We start from the raw sequence: 15594 nt of genomic DNA, 5'->3' as shown, positions 1-15594 counted from the left end.
ATGTGCTATCTCAAAAATCCCCTTGATTCCACACCCACCTCCTCCATTTATCAGTTTGTAAGAGCAGCTTCTTTTTTTCTTTTTCTTTTTTTTTTGCGGTACGCGGGCCTCTCATTGTTGTGGCCTCTCCCGTTGCGGAGCACAGGCTCCGGACACGCAGGCTCAGCGGCCGTGGCTCACAGGCCCAGCTGCTCTGCGGCATGTAGGATCTTCCCGGACTGGGGCACAAACCCGTGTCTCCTGCATCGGCAGGCGGACTCTCAACCACTGCGCCACCAGGGAAGCCCAAGAGCAGGTTCTTAAAAGAGTTGCCTATACTGATAGTCACCAGTTCCTTTTCTTTTTATTTTCCCTTAATCCACGTCATTCAGGCTTTCTCCCACCAATCTACCAAAATTGGTTTTGTTTTTTTTGCCATGCCACGCGGCATGTGGGATCTTAGTTCCCTGATCAGGGATTGAACCAGCACCCCCTGCAGTGGAAGTGTGGAGTCTTAACCACTGGACCGCCAGGGAAGTCCCAAAACTGTTTTTGACAAGGTCATTCCCCCTTGTTAAATCCAATGATCATTTTCAGTCCTTAACTGACCCCACCCAATCACCAACATTTGCCGGAGTTCATAATTTCTTCCCGGAAACACTTTCTTCAGTTGTCTTCCAGGATACCTCACTGGCTGTTCTTTCTCAGCCTCCTTTACTAGTTCCTCCTCATCTTTCCCATTCCTAAATGCTGGAGAACTTCAGAACTCAGTCCTTGGACTACTTCTCTTCTCTGCCTGGACTTTGACTCCTTAAGTGATCTCAGTTAGACTCACAGCTTTAAATACCCAGTGACATCCACATTTTTATCTCCAGCTTGGACTTCTTCCCTCAACTCTGGAGTTGTATATCCAGCTGCTCTTTCTTCTTTTTTTTTTTCTTTTTGGGTGCACCACGCAGCTTGTGGGATCTTAATTCCCTGACCAGGGATTGAACTCAGGCCCTTGGTAATGAGAAGGCAGAGTCCTAACCATGGGACCACCAGGGAATTCCCCAGCTGCCCTTTCAACATCTCTACTTGGAAATCTAATAGGAATCTCTAATTTAACATATCTAAATCAAAACTCCCGCACTTTCTTGGTGGCGCAGTGGTTAAGAATCCTCCTGCCAATGCAGGGAACATGGGTTCAATCCCTGGTCCAGGCAGACCCCACACGCTGTGGAACAACTAAGCCCATGAGCCACAACTACTGAGCCCACGCACCACAACTACTGAAGCCACGTGCTGCAACTACTGAAGCCCGGGCACCTAGAGCCCGTGCTCCACAATAAGAGAAGCCACCACAATGAGAAGCCCGCACACCGCAACAAAGACCCAACACAACCCAAAATAAATAAATAAAAATAAAAATAAATTAATAAATTAACTAATTAAAACTCCCCATTTTCCTCCTCAAACCCACTTTTCCCTAAGAAATCACCTTACCAGTAAATGGCAATTCCATTCTTCCAGTTTTCAGGCCAGAAGCCGTAAAATCATCTTTGACTCCTTTCTTTCATATCCCACATGCAATCCATCAGAAAAGCATGTGGCTCTACCTTCAAATATATCCTTAATTTAACCACTTCTCATCACCTCTATTAATTACTCCCTACACTAAGCCACCATCATTTCTCACCTGGATAATTCCAATATTCTCCTAATTTCTCCCTGCTTTTGCCTCAATATAATCTACTCTCAAGAAGGTAGTCACAGTGATCCTTTAAAACATTCATCAGTGTTACTCATCAGCTCAAAATCTCCAACAACTGCTTCTTCAGCATAAAAGCCAGGGCCCTTAAAAGTAGCCCTTTACAATCTGGAACTATCATTAACTCTTTGACTTCACTCTTTTCCCCCCCTTGCTTACTCTCTTTTACCCACCCTAGCTCCATGAACACACTAGAACTATTCCAGCCTCAAGACAGTTGCTGTTGCTGTGCCCTCTATCTCGAATACTTGTCTCCCAGAAAAATGTGTGGCTCACTCCCCTCACCTCCTTCAGGTCTTTACTCAAAACTCACTTTCTCAAGTCATCCTTTTTTTTTCGGCCTTGCCACGTGGCATGTGGGATCTTAGTTCCCCAACCAGGGATTGAACCTGTGCTCCCTGCAGCGGAAGCGTGGAGTCCTAACCACTGGACCACCAGGGAATTCCCCCATCAAGCCATCCTATTTAACTGTAGCTTCCTCCAATAAAGATATAAAAATAGGGCTTCCCTGGTGGCGCAGTGGTTGAGAGTCCACCTGCCGATGCAGGGGACACGGGTTCGTGCCCCTGTCCAGGAAGATCCCACATGCTGCAGAGCGGCTGGGCCCGTGAACCATGGCCGCTGAGCCTGCGCGTCCGGAGCCTGTGCTCCGCAACGGGAGAGGCCACAACAGTGAGAGACCCGCGTACCGCAAAAAAAAAAAAAAAAAAAAAAAAAAAAAGATATAAAAATAAACTGTAGCCTCTCTAGCCTCCCCACACTTCAATCCTCTTTCCCTCCTTTTTCTTCCTTACAGTTATTACAGACTGACATACTATATATTTAACCTTTTTTTTCTTATTTACTCTGCGTCCCCAACAAGCCTCCTGAGGGCAGGAATTTGATGGTTTTATGCACTGTTTAATCCTCAATGCCCACAACAACGGCTGGCACACATTAGTGCTCAATAAATATTTGCTGAATAAGTGAATCCATGCCACATGGATAAACCACCTGGATTTCTTTATTTAAAAAACTAAGGACACTTGAATGATTGCTTAGAAGAAATTCCTCTTCTAAGTTTATCAAGCAGAAGAAAAGTGACTAAATAGCTGTTGTTTGGTAAAAGCAAGGGATATTCTTAGTATTTTCAACAGTTATCTCTATTTCACATTATCTCCTAACCTTACTTCCCCTTCTCCATAGTGGACTCAAGTTACTCTAGCACTAAAGAGGAATAAGTGGTCAGGCAGATCTATGACACAAAATGGCATCCTTCTGCTCACACCACTGGTTTCAAATGGAACCCAAGTTAGGAATAACTCAACACAGCTCAGGGGGCAGCATGTGAGATTGTTCAATTTCAATTCTCTAAGGACAAAGTCACATATCATTTCACAATCCAAACAACTAAGTGGCCACTAATGGGATAGCAGAACCTTAGCACAGACTCTGAGAGCAATGTAATTTAGGAAAACAATAAAAAGATGGTGAGATATGTTTACCGATTCAGAGAAAGAGTGGAAGTTAAGTGTCACTAACGAAACTGGGAAGGAGATGAAGAGAGGAGTCTGGGTACCTCCGGAAGTGAAAGAAGCGGCAAGCCACAGTGGAATCATCTTGCTCTTGTTCCTTAAACTTCCGATACCGCTCCAGGCGGCACTCACGACACTTGTGCAGATGAGGGGCTACATTGATGCACGACCCATCCTGCAGGAAGGGCTCTCCGGACTGCTTCAGCTTCTTCACTTTGCTCACATCTTTCAGCACTGACTGGCCAACTGTGGCAAGGGAGGGGGAGAAATGGTTGGTCATGAAAGGTTTAAATGAGACTCAATAATATAATCCTCCTGGGGACAGTCACTTGTCCTGACCTGAGTCACTCCTCCTTGCACTGAATGGGCATGAGCCCATCAGGTCCATCCTTGACAGAAAAGGAGCACAGGGAACAAAGGCTTCAACTAGGAGTTAAAGACCATGGAGAATTTGTGGGAAGTACCCCATGACAACAAAACAACTCTGAGCATGGGTGAGGAAAACTCAAGACGGCAGAAGCCTCTTGCCACTAGCCCCTCAGGATATGATTGTTCTACTAATCAAGAACTCTTGTGGCTCCCATGGGACACCAAATCCTAACAAGAATGGGGACTTTTACCATCAGACTTTCTCTTAAACACTTGCCCTTATACAATTTTGGACCATAACCTCACTCCACAAGAGTTAAAGGCTTTTTGGAAGAGGTGTTAAAACCATATATATGTGACAGAGAGGAGCAAACTGAGGAGTGGTTCTCTTTGCTTCATCAACTCTACTAAGGGCTGCGATGTGAGAATGAAGACTAGTACTGAGTAACTCGCCTAAGTAAATAAAAGAGGAAGGGCCAAAAGCAAGAGAAATACACAAGAAAAGAGTTCCTGACTGAAAATAACAGACTATCAAGACTTTTTGGGATTATCATTACACAGGACAGATACCCCTCTTACAGTACTAGTATAGATCAATCCTGCCCTGAACCAGAAGGTCTGATGGCGCCCTTTTGACTATGTAATTCTATGAGATTATAGAACTTTCCATCAAAGAGAGGGCCTCTGCTGCCCAAGAGCACAACAAGCATTTAAAGCTAGTGCCAGCAAGCCCACGTATAAGCCCAGCAGGATCACCTTTCAAGGGGGCAGTCCGAGGCCGGCCCTTGGGGGCCTGCTTCCCTTTGCCTTTTCCCAGCAGCAGCTCAGCACTGCGCTCCCCATTGGGGCCCAGCTTCCCCATCAGGTGCTCCGGAATCCCCTTCAGGCCAGTCTTGGCTTGCAGCTGCTCCTCAGAGTCACTCAAATCTGACAGGTCGCTATTGGTACTGGAGTCCGAGTCTTGTCTGCAAGCCAAGCTTCGCTCATCCAGTGAGAACCTTTTCACAGCTTCAAAAGGAGCTTTGTTCTCCTGTGAAAAATCTGCTGGGGAGGACAGAAAGCTGCCTGAGTGCCTGCCAAAGACGTTACTAAAGGTTTTAAGGAGAGGATTGTCCTGCTGCCCAGGCCCCACAGTTGGTCTCTCCTCTGTGGGGCTAGAGGAGAGAGTAGGCATCTCAATGGGCTGGGTGAGGCTGCTGGTGGGTGAACTGGGCCGGCCATTCCCCATGGCAGAGAGGCTTGGCCCCCCAGTGGTAAGAGCTGAGCCCAGAACACCAGACACCAGTTTGGAGGAGTCAGTTGTGATGAAGAGGGTTTTCTTCTTTGCTAAAGATGCTGAATCTGTAGAGGAGTGAGACTCGGGCCAGCTGGATGCTGCCTTGGAGGTGACAGTGGTAGCAGAGGAAGAGCTACCTGATGCCTGAGATGCAAAGCTGCTGAAAGGGCTATGTTCAACTTTCTCCACAAATGCCAAGAAAGGGTTAGGAGGCTCTTCTCGGGACAGTTTAGGGGGCTGTAAAAATAGATTTTCATGACTGTCTGGGGTGCGGGCATTTAGGAGGCTCCGTGGGAAGGCTGGCGTGAGGGTGGGCATGGACTCTGCAGGCACTTTCCGATCCACAGAGCTTCCAGCCTTAGAGCCTGATTTAGTGTCTGCTCCAAGAGCGGATCTTCCTTTACATAGGCTCTCAAGGCTTTGTTTGAATGAGTCTCGACTGGAGGAATCATCAGCCAAACTCTCTGAAACAGTAGTGAAGTAGTTACTGGTGGGTAAAGTTTGGGACATGCATTGAAAAAACAAGTTTTTGGAGAGATCAGAGTCTTTCTGAGACTCTGGTGCAGAGCTACAGCCAAAAGAGAAGCCCAAAGGTTTGTTCTCTGTGGCTAGAACCCCATTGGACTGGCTCCTTCCACTTCCAAAAGTCAAAGCTTGTGATGAACTCGGGAGAGATGCTCCAAATCCAGAAGAGGCCAGAACAGAACTTCTTGAATTCTGAAAAGAGAGAAGATAGCCTGAGTTAGTGATGCTGGCTTCTCTTGACAACCTTACGATATCTTCTTGGACCTAGGCCAACATTTCCTGAGGGTCAATCAACTTTTCTCTCCTATAATTCCAGGAAAACTGTTCTTATACCTGTATTTCACCAGGGAAGAAAACTGCCACAGACAGCACAGAGGGGATCTTTAGCAAGGTAAGCTAGAGATGGCAGGATGAATGATATCCTGCCATTCCCTTGGTTGTTAGCCAACTGGTTGTCAGAGCACTTGGAGGCTGTGTAGGCTTCTAAGTATCTACTTAGAAATGAAGACTCCACCAGGAACTGAAGAAAAGGGCTCCCCAATGGACATCAGCTTTTACTCTGAAATATAGTGAAATATTACTAGTGACCCTGTAATATTAATCTATCTCAAAGACCTTAGGGGCTATGGTTAAAGTTTCAGTTTATTTAAGCCATTGCAAATTGCCCATCTTACAAAAGCGACTTCAGCCCTATGACAAGCCCACTGTACATTAAGGAAAAGTATTTTCTTTATTAGTCTGAAACTCACCAAGATGGACCTTTTTGGAATTTGGCCATTTATTTATGGGTCCAAGTCAACCTAAAAGTTGAATTATCTGTTTCAATTAAAGTTAGACCTAAAGGTGCTAAATTAAAGAAGGCACACCAGTTACTGAACCCTTCTGTTATCATTAGGATCTAACAAGTCTCCAAAGTGGAAAACTGTAGACACTGATACACCCACCAAATAAAAGCATTCAGCGTAACAAATTGGAGAATGAAAAAAGTTTCTTTTTTTAAATATCTTAAAAATGTTAACTTCTGCATTTGAATAAAGAAGGATGTATACATAAAGAAGGGTTAGAATCACTTTCATATGGTATATTACACAGCCATATATGTGCGTAATACAGAGAAATATCCATAGGCAGGTACGAGCACTTATGTAATACTTGGAAATAAAAATTATTCCATGACTGCTTAATGGATATGGAGTTTCTTTTTGGGGAGAAGAAACTTTCTTTAACTAGATAGTGGTGATGGTTGCATAACACTGTGAATGTATAATGCCACAGTACTGTATACCTCAAATGGTGTGAGTGGTAAATTTTATGTTATGTGTTACTTTACCATAATTTAAAACAACTTATGCCAGATAAATGAAAGGGTGTTGTAAAAAAAAGGTGGGGGGCTTCCCTGGTGGCACAGTGGTTAAGAATCCGCCTGCCAATGCAGGGGACACGGGTTCGAGCCCTGGTCCAGGAAGATCCCACGTGCCGCAGAGCAACTAAGCCCATGCGCCACAACTACTGAGCCTGCGCTCTGGAGCCCACAAGCCACAACTACTGAGCCTGCATGCCTAGAGCCCGTGCTCCGCAACAAGAGAAGCCACCGCCATGAGAAGCCCATGCACCGCAACAAAGAGTAGCCCCTGCTCGCCACAACTAAAGAAAGCCCGCGAGCAGCAACGAAGACCCAACGCAGCCAAAAATAAAATAAAATAAATAAATTTATAAAGAAGGGGGGGGAGTTTCAATTTATTTAAGGTTTTCTTTAAATACACAAGAGGAGTCTACATTAGGACTTTCTTTGGGGTGGCAAAGAGGCATGAGAACCAGGCAGACCACCTGTGGCTTGCCTCCAGCTGACATCTGCTACAGAGACTGCTTCAGTGCATTTAACAGTCAAAAACTTAGTTCATTCTTCTTTTCCTTCCCACTAACCAGCAACCAGACTTAAACTCCTCCAAATAAAAAGAAGAGAATAGACAGACACAGCACTGATGCTATGCTGTTGTTTCACTGCCAGAATTTGGCCAGGAGCCTTGACACCTGCATGACTGCAAGGAATAAGCATAAGGATCTCAGGTTTCACTACTAAAGTTACTCTTTAAAAATAAATACACACATGAATGAAAAATAATTTGGATGGTCTTTCATTTTCTTCAAATGATTAAATTTCAAATCCTCTTCTTATAAGACAGTGATGACAAACTGATTTCAACACACTTTTTAGGGCAAGAAGTTTCCTGGAGGGCTGTGTCCCTATTTCATGATGGAAACATCCATTTCTGTACTTTTAAACCATATTCCAAGAGAATACCTAGGCTAACACATTAGCAAAATTACAGATACAGTCACAGAAATTTCTCAAACCTGTTTGGAAAATGCCCTTTGATCCACATTTCATTTATTCAGCTTTGCTACTCCAAGAACAACAGCATTCAGTGGATCTCTTCTTGCAGAGTGTAGTATTTGGTCTATTTTGTAATCCCCACTTATATCTACTCTGCCTTTGACATGGATTTTATTTTAATCAATTTGGGCAATATGATGACTTACACATACTGGAAATCCACATAAGATCCCCACCTAGCTCTCTTGGGAATGCTGGTAAACTAACAGAGAACAAACCATGAAGAGTGCGAAATTTGCATTTATAGGCCTTCTCTTCTGCCTGGGCACTTCACCTCCCTCCCCAACCCTGCACACTAGAGATTAACAAACTGCATTTGCTAGGGAGGGGAAGAAGTCAGATGAAATGTATATGCCATGTTTTATATGGCACTGTTATACACTGTTATAAAATGATTCCATTTTAGGATGTGAGCTCCGTCAAACAGGATTTCAATTCTTTGTTTATAATATACAGTACTTAGCACACAGTAGTTTCCTATACATAATTTAAAAAAATTTTAGTATTTTATTTATATTTCATATTACAGCTTGAATTAACAGCCAGTTTGAAAAAAATATGACTAGCATCATAAATCATACTTTGGTGACCAAAATAAGTACCAGAAGACTATAAGAACTGATTTTGACACTGTTTCAAATTTGACTGGGGAGCCAACTTGATGTTAACTTGTATTTAACAAAAGTTCCTTTTCAGCAACAATACATGCATGTAAGATAAAGAACATAGTAAACGGGATACTACTGTGATTAATTCCATCAAAATTTCCAGGTAAGGCTTACAAGATTAATTTAGGGGAAAAAACCCCCCAACCTTCTATGGTCATATCAAATCACAGAAAGCAGCCCAGCCATAAAGGAAAATATATGAAATGATGAAATAATTCCATCAAAATTTCCAGGTAAGACTTAAAAGATTAACTTAGGGAAAGAAAAAACCAACCTTCCATGGTCATATCAAATCAAAGAAAGCAGCCCAGCCTCAAAGGAAAATATATAAAATGATGAACTGAAAACAGGGGTTGGTAATAGTAGCTTTCACATAGCCTTAATTACAGTGTTCACTGTTGCCAACACTATAATTCATTAACCTTGCCTCTCATAGGCCTGGTTGAGGCTCAACCACTACATGAACTAAATAGATAACTGAATTAAAAAGATTCCCCATTAGATCTATTTTAACAACTCATTAAATTGGGTTGTATAATCAGTTTTTGATTAGCCCAATTGTTCAGGTGACTTTTAAGAGCTGATAAAGTTTTAAAGATATATGCATTTGCCCAACGAGCAGTAAAGGACTATCCACAGAATACAATTTAAGCACATCTCAGAAATACTCCTTCCCTGTGGCATTTGAGATGCTTTTTTAATGTGTTAAGAACAAAGTAGGGTGAAAGAATGAACCCAAATCTTGCAAATCTGCCCCTGAAACAACTCACCTCTCCTGGGGCCTGCGACCAGCTGCCTTTCTGTTTTTCCGGCCCAGTCCCTGCTGCAAGGCCAGTGTCTGAGATCCTCACCGTGGTTGGGGTGGAGCTGGCGGTAGTGACCACAGCTGCTGAAGCCACCATACCCTGGCCAACTTGTTCCAGTGTTTTTCCTGCCTCTTTATTTTCGGCTCCACCCACCTCTGGGGCCAAAGGTGTCTGACCTGTGGCTGTAGAATATGGAGTGAAAGGTACAGGTGTGTCCCCACCTATGGGCTCATCCTGCACCACCAGAGTCCTGCCGTTTTCTTTGGTGTAAGTGGCAAAGCGAATGTTGCGGTTAATCTGGGGGACAAATGTAGTCGGTGGCTGCTTGGCTCTCTGATCCAGCCCTGGCTCTCCACTGGCATTCCCTCCTTTCCAGGGCCCTCGGCTTGCCTCACCTCCATCGCTCCCATTACTGTCTACTTCACCCCTGTCTCCTTTTAATTTCTTTGATGCAGGGTCACACCCAGAGTCCGAAGCACTTTTCCTCCTCCGGCCATCTTTCCCCTCTATGCTCTCTCTCTTCTTCTTTCCTTTGGAAGATTTTACTGCTTTTAACGTACCCCCCTACAAAACAAAATTCAAAAAAGATTTATTACAAGGGACCTTCCATCCTGTGAAAACCATAAACCATTAGCTCTTTCCCATCTCTAGAAGCAGACAATCAAAGCAGGTACAGATTGCCAAATTCCAGTGCCAGCTCTAAGACACCCCCTTTTGTTAAAAAGCTCCAATCTTCCTGTGATTCAATTTATGCACACATATTCAAGATAATGGTTACTAAGAAGTTAACTCACTTGGCAAACTTTCCCTTAAATAAAATCCACTACTTCCTCAATTGGACTTTTTTTAGGATTTTAAAAATTTGTGGAATTTCTTTTACAAAATAGACTGCTAGAGCTAGGCTGGGAACTTATTTGCCTCTTGATGAAAAAAAAATCTGCTTTATTTTATATTTGTCTCCTTGTTTGACAGAAACTGGCATTTCAACTACTGAAAAATAAGTGACTTTTCTATCCAGAAGTCACTAAAAACTGGTGACAACTTAACAATAGGAAAACTAACATTTATGAGTCTGTGACCAGAGCAAAAGTGAGCCCAACAAAAACAAGTCTGAATTGCTCTTATGGACACTATAAAGACACAATCAATCTCCAGAGCTTATTTCAAAGCATCAGACAGGGGAAAGCTAAAAAGGCAGGCTACCATAACCAAACAACCAAATCTCTTAGCTCTTCCAGTAATTTTAGCCTATCACATGAAATCTTATTTGTGCCTTATTTGAGAGGTCAGACAACCTTAAAAGACACAGAATTAAAAGGGGGCAATTCCTATCTCTGAATAAAAACTCTTTCCCTGAGAAGGACAAGAGGACAAGGGCTTGGGACACAGCTAACGTTCTCTCAAGCAACTTATATCTGGAACAGTCTTAGATTGGTATCCCATCATGAAGCAGGTTTTCATTTTAGCTTCACTTAGCTAACTTTCAGACAGTTTTATTCAGATAACACGTTGGGGTGGCAATAAGCTAGAGACATAGTTATTTGGCAATTATTATTTACCAACTTGATTACTCTAGTCTTACTGCCCTTGAATACTTACAGATTCTTTGTGCAGATCTATCTTTGTTGTAATCATTATTATAGCTGTTATAACTGAAATTTTTTCAAATTTTACATTTCTTCTTGCCAGTTCTAATTTTTTTCTTCTTCCTTTTTTTGCTGCCTTCATTTCTGTCTTTTTTCCCTTAATTTCCTTCTACAAACCTTAAACAAAGTTCAAGATTTATTTGTTTCTCCCATGCTTTTGGTACTATTAATCTAAGTTTCTAAATCTTTCATTCAAGAACTGTTTCTGTTTGTTAAGCATTGCTTCCATTTGATCCTTTTAAAACCTTTTTACCCTTTCTTCAACCTCTATCATCACCCAGTTTTCAGTGCTGTGAAGTATGGAAGTAGAATCAGTGAAATCTCTCCTTTCTTTCTTGCTCACTCTTTCAAGGAGATGAGGTAACCATGGATCTCTAAGAAGGGTTACTGTAAAATTTGGCAGAACTGTCAATAACTGTACTTTGCTAGCTAAGAAGATAGTCACATCATGGCAAAGCTGAAAAGGGAAGAATCAACATCTGTTGCTGAAAACCACAGATCTCACCTTTAACTCATTCGGCCAACTTACAGAGCCTGGCTCAGAGCAATCTCCCTGATCAACAATTTACATGTATGCCCTACTTACAGTGAGCTACTCACATGTGAGTAGAAAGACTAGGACACTGAGACCAGTACTCTCTAGCTATATCTGGGCAGCTAAACAGTACCTGACATATAATAGGTGCTTAAAGATTGAATGAAATAAGGAAGAAAATAAAAGAGGGACCCAATATGGCATCAAAATAACAAGTGTTTTTCAGCCACGTAAACACAGTCAAGAGACTTATCTTATTTGTAATAATATAATATGTAGTAAAGAACTATTAAATTTAACCCTGATTCTTCTTTTCCTACCCTAATCTTGTTTTATCAAGCCAAAAATGACTGGATAAAGAAGATGAGGAAGAACTGTATACTCAGCATGAGTAGCCACGCAGGTGCTAAAAGACTGTGAGGAATATATGGACAGATGGCTGTCTAAGTCAATGTCCTACTGAAGGAAATTCATACAGGATTCCTTGATTGGTTCAGGCACTGATATATAATGTATCTTTTTATGGGTTATGTTAATTCTGAATGAACCAAGAGTTGGCCTGATTCACAGTAATTATGGAGTAATCCACTGTGTGCTGAGCACTGAACTACACACCAGTTTGATGTGACTCTTCTTGGGATATGGAATTTCAGATTTCCTTGGAGCTCACTACCACCTAATGGAAAGAAAAAGAGGATGTAGCTTCTCCTCCATTTCTTATTACTGGGTAGGTCATGAATATTTCTACTGCTTATTACAGCTTTATCTACTGTATCTTTCAAATATACCTGTCCTGAAAAAATGTAAGAAAAAAAATAGGCCATGGATTTTAAAACGGCTAGGCAACATAGCCATGATGAAAAGGGTTTGCTCAGACTAGGTCTCTTTCTTGAGATTATCCTCCCTCAACTGGACAAGACTGTGGAGAGAGCAAGAAATGTACAGTGGTCAGAGATGAAACCCAAAGGGCATCCATGGATAACACACACATAAGGAAGTCTATGTAACAAGATAACGCAAGCTCATGAGTCTGCTCAGAGACTCAGTTCATTACTGTACCTCGCTCTGAGGTGTTGAATTATCCACCAGCATCACATGGATCAGTCTGGGATCTACGGACTTGATCTCACCACTCTACAGTAGGAGCGGGATAGAAGAAAATATGAAAAAAGGAAGAAAAAGATTTAATGCCTTTTCCACCAAAGACATAATTATGTATTTTTCTAATCTATGTAATTATCTCTATTTGTTTCTACTCCCCTGCTAGAATGAAAGCTCCATGAACAGGGATCTCTACTATTTCATTCACTGCCAGAATAACAACATCTGAAACAAGGTCTAGAACATGGTAATCACTCAAATATTTGTTAAACGAATGAATGAAAAAATTGCATTCAATGCCCAAGTGTCCCTTTAGGGGTATGAATTTCAAATTCTGCATCTCTAAAACCTTCCTATTCTGAAATTAAAAAAACAAAAAACCTTCAGAACCAGTAATCATTAAAAGCACCACTCTACTATTAAAAAACAAAAGGTTTGGGAGGGGCCAATCTGACAGACATCATCAGACTTAATGTGCATATTCTTTGACCCAGCAATTACACACTTAGGAATTTATTCCAATAAATAATGTGAAAGTGTATAATGATATATGCCCAAGGATATTCACTGCAGCATTATTCATATTAGTGAAAATAATAAAAATGATTTAAATGTCCATCAATTTTAAATTAGTTATGATACATCCATTCAGTGAATAGTATGCATCTATTTTAAAAGGACAAAGTATTGATAGATTTCTATATATATTTACACACAAAGATGTTGACAATTTAAAATTAAGTAAAAAAGGTAAATCAAAGAACTATATGTATCATATGATCCCATTTGTTAATAAAGTATGATTTATATAGCTATCTCCTAAATAGACAATATATAAATATCATACACACACACAGAGAAGATATTTGGAAGCATATGGAATATACACCAAACTGTTAATGGTGATTACCATTGTGGGGAGTAACATTTGCCTAGGGGAAGGGATGGCTTTCAATATCTATTTTATATATATGTGTATCATTTGAAATTTGTAAATGAGGATTGAATAATTTAATAAATAAAATTCAATAAAGAAATAACTAAAATCATTTATGTTTACATTACATGTGAATGCCGAGGGCAAATCTGAAACCAATTCAAAGATATCATAAATACATACGTGTTTGCCTCAAAATACTCCGCTATTGTTTTTGTTTTTGGCTGCACTGTACAGCACGTGGGATCTCAGTTCCCCAACCAGGGATCAAACCTGCACCCCCTGCAGTGGAAGCAGTCTTAACCACTGCACCATCAGGGCAGACCCCAAATATTCTTGTTGTTTTGATAGACAATTCTCCAGGTAGCTCTAGATGCTATGTTTTTTCTATTTATTGCTTTAGAAACAATTCATTTTTTCAGCATCTAAGGGGGAGTGGCATAAATATTATAGAAGCAAATGCTGATTAGGTTTTTAAATACTAAACTTTCTGAATACGATAAAAAATGATAACACCACTTCACATTTGTATACCCTTTCATAGATTTCAAAGCACTTTCAAATACATTATCTTAGTTCCCAAAACATATGCTGTGAGGTCAGGGGGAAGTTACCTAATTAACTTTAATTTACAAATGAGAACACTGAGGTTAAGAAAGTTGAACAGCCTTTCTCAAGGTGATAGAATCAATAAGTGATAAAACCAGGGGGACTTCCTTGGTGGCGCAGTGGTTAAGAATCCACCTGCCAATGCAGGGGACACACATTCGATCCCTGGTCCGGGAAGATCCCACGTGCCACGCAGCCAGTAAGCCCGTGTGCCACAACTACTGAGTCTGCGCTCTAGAGCCCACGAACCACAACTACTGAGCCTGAGTGCCACAACTACTGAAGCCTGCACGCCTAGAGCCCGTGCCCCGCAACGAGAGAAGCCATGGCAATGAGAAGCTCACATACTGCAACGAAGAGTAGCCCCCGCTCACTGCAACTAGAGAAAGCCCGTGCTCAGCAATGAAGACCCAACGCAGCCAAAAATAAATTTAAAAAAAGAACAGTGACAAAGCCAGAGATGGAACCCAAGTCTTCTTACATGTAATGAAGTGCTCCCTTTTCCTACACCACCCTGGGTAAGGGGATGGATGGACCTCAGACAAAATAACACAGAGCCTTACCTCAGTTACAGACACCTCCATAAGACGGGTGATGGAGTCTTGATGGCTTACAACACCACAGAGCCAACTTTCTTCTCCCTCTGGCTGGTATACTTTGACCCTGTGACCTTGAACACTGTAGGGACCTAAAGGAGAGATCAGTTAGTATTGAATATTTTTGGCTAAGCTGTATTTCGTGACTGTTTCTAAAAACAGAAAGAAAATTATATAATGTAAATACTTAGCACTTTTAATCCTCTTGTATGGAGTTGAATAAATGAACAATTTCAGATTTACCATACACAGCAATTTAAAAAAAAAACATAGTTTTTCCCAGAGACTTTTGTAAGTTCTGTTTATTTGGAGATTTCTTAGAATGTCCCAGGCCTCTGATTCTACCTTATCTCAATTTTCCAATTCTAGAAAGTAATACAGGGAAGAGAAAGGAAACTTACAAATCAAAAACTATAGGTAATGTGAAAATCTACTCAGATCTATATGACATATACATTAAAAAAGTGGGAGGCCAGTAAGTTGAATGTACTATTTTGTTATGTTACCATAGGAATGATATATAACCATTTACACTTTGCTATCTGACTTTCATTACAGTAGGTGGAGAGTTCAATTTATGAGGTCTCCAGCCTCTGCACTAATAATAGTCTGAACAAATATAGCACCTGTCTTCCTAGGAACACAGAGTTTCAAAGATATTACTTTATCAGCAGGTAATGTTACCCTGCAATTTCAGCTGGCCCTCCAAGAAGGACAGTTTCTCTCTCCTACATATGTTATACATTTGAGACTAGATAGCTAAATCACTGCTTATTTTAAATTATTATGTTTCAGAGCTACAATTAAGCTTAATTTTTCTATACATACTCGTAAACATCTCTACCTATCATTTTGTCCACTTGATTTTTTTCTATTTTTCCTCACATT

At 41.2% G+C, this 15594-nt stretch overlaps 1 protein-coding gene across 1 annotated transcript in view; it reads right to left on the bottom strand.

Annotated features, from left to right (window-relative positions):
* KDM3B (lysine demethylase 3B) overlaps nt 1-15594 on the bottom strand; it is a 61522-nt gene that overhangs the window by 25610 nt on the left and 20318 nt on the right. Inside the window, exons 5-9 of the mRNA XM_060093420.1 lie at nt 14674-14798; nt 12523-12597; nt 9247-9846; nt 4369-5605; nt 3288-3489 (exon numbers count right to left, since the gene is read on the bottom strand). Coding sequence (XP_059949403.1) covers nt 3288-3489; nt 4369-5605; nt 9247-9846; nt 12523-12597; nt 14674-14798 — 2239 coding nt within the window. The remainder of the gene's footprint in view (nt 1-3287; nt 3490-4368; nt 5606-9246; nt 9847-12522; nt 12598-14673; nt 14799-15594) is intronic.

This window comes from Mesoplodon densirostris, chromosome 3, assembly GCF_025265405.1.
Source record: "Mesoplodon densirostris isolate mMesDen1 chromosome 3, mMesDen1 primary haplotype, whole genome shotgun sequence".
Lineage (NCBI taxonomy): Eukaryota > Metazoa > Chordata > Mammalia > Artiodactyla > Ziphiidae > Mesoplodon > Mesoplodon densirostris.
This window is presented reverse-complemented; position numbering and strand designations above follow the sequence as displayed.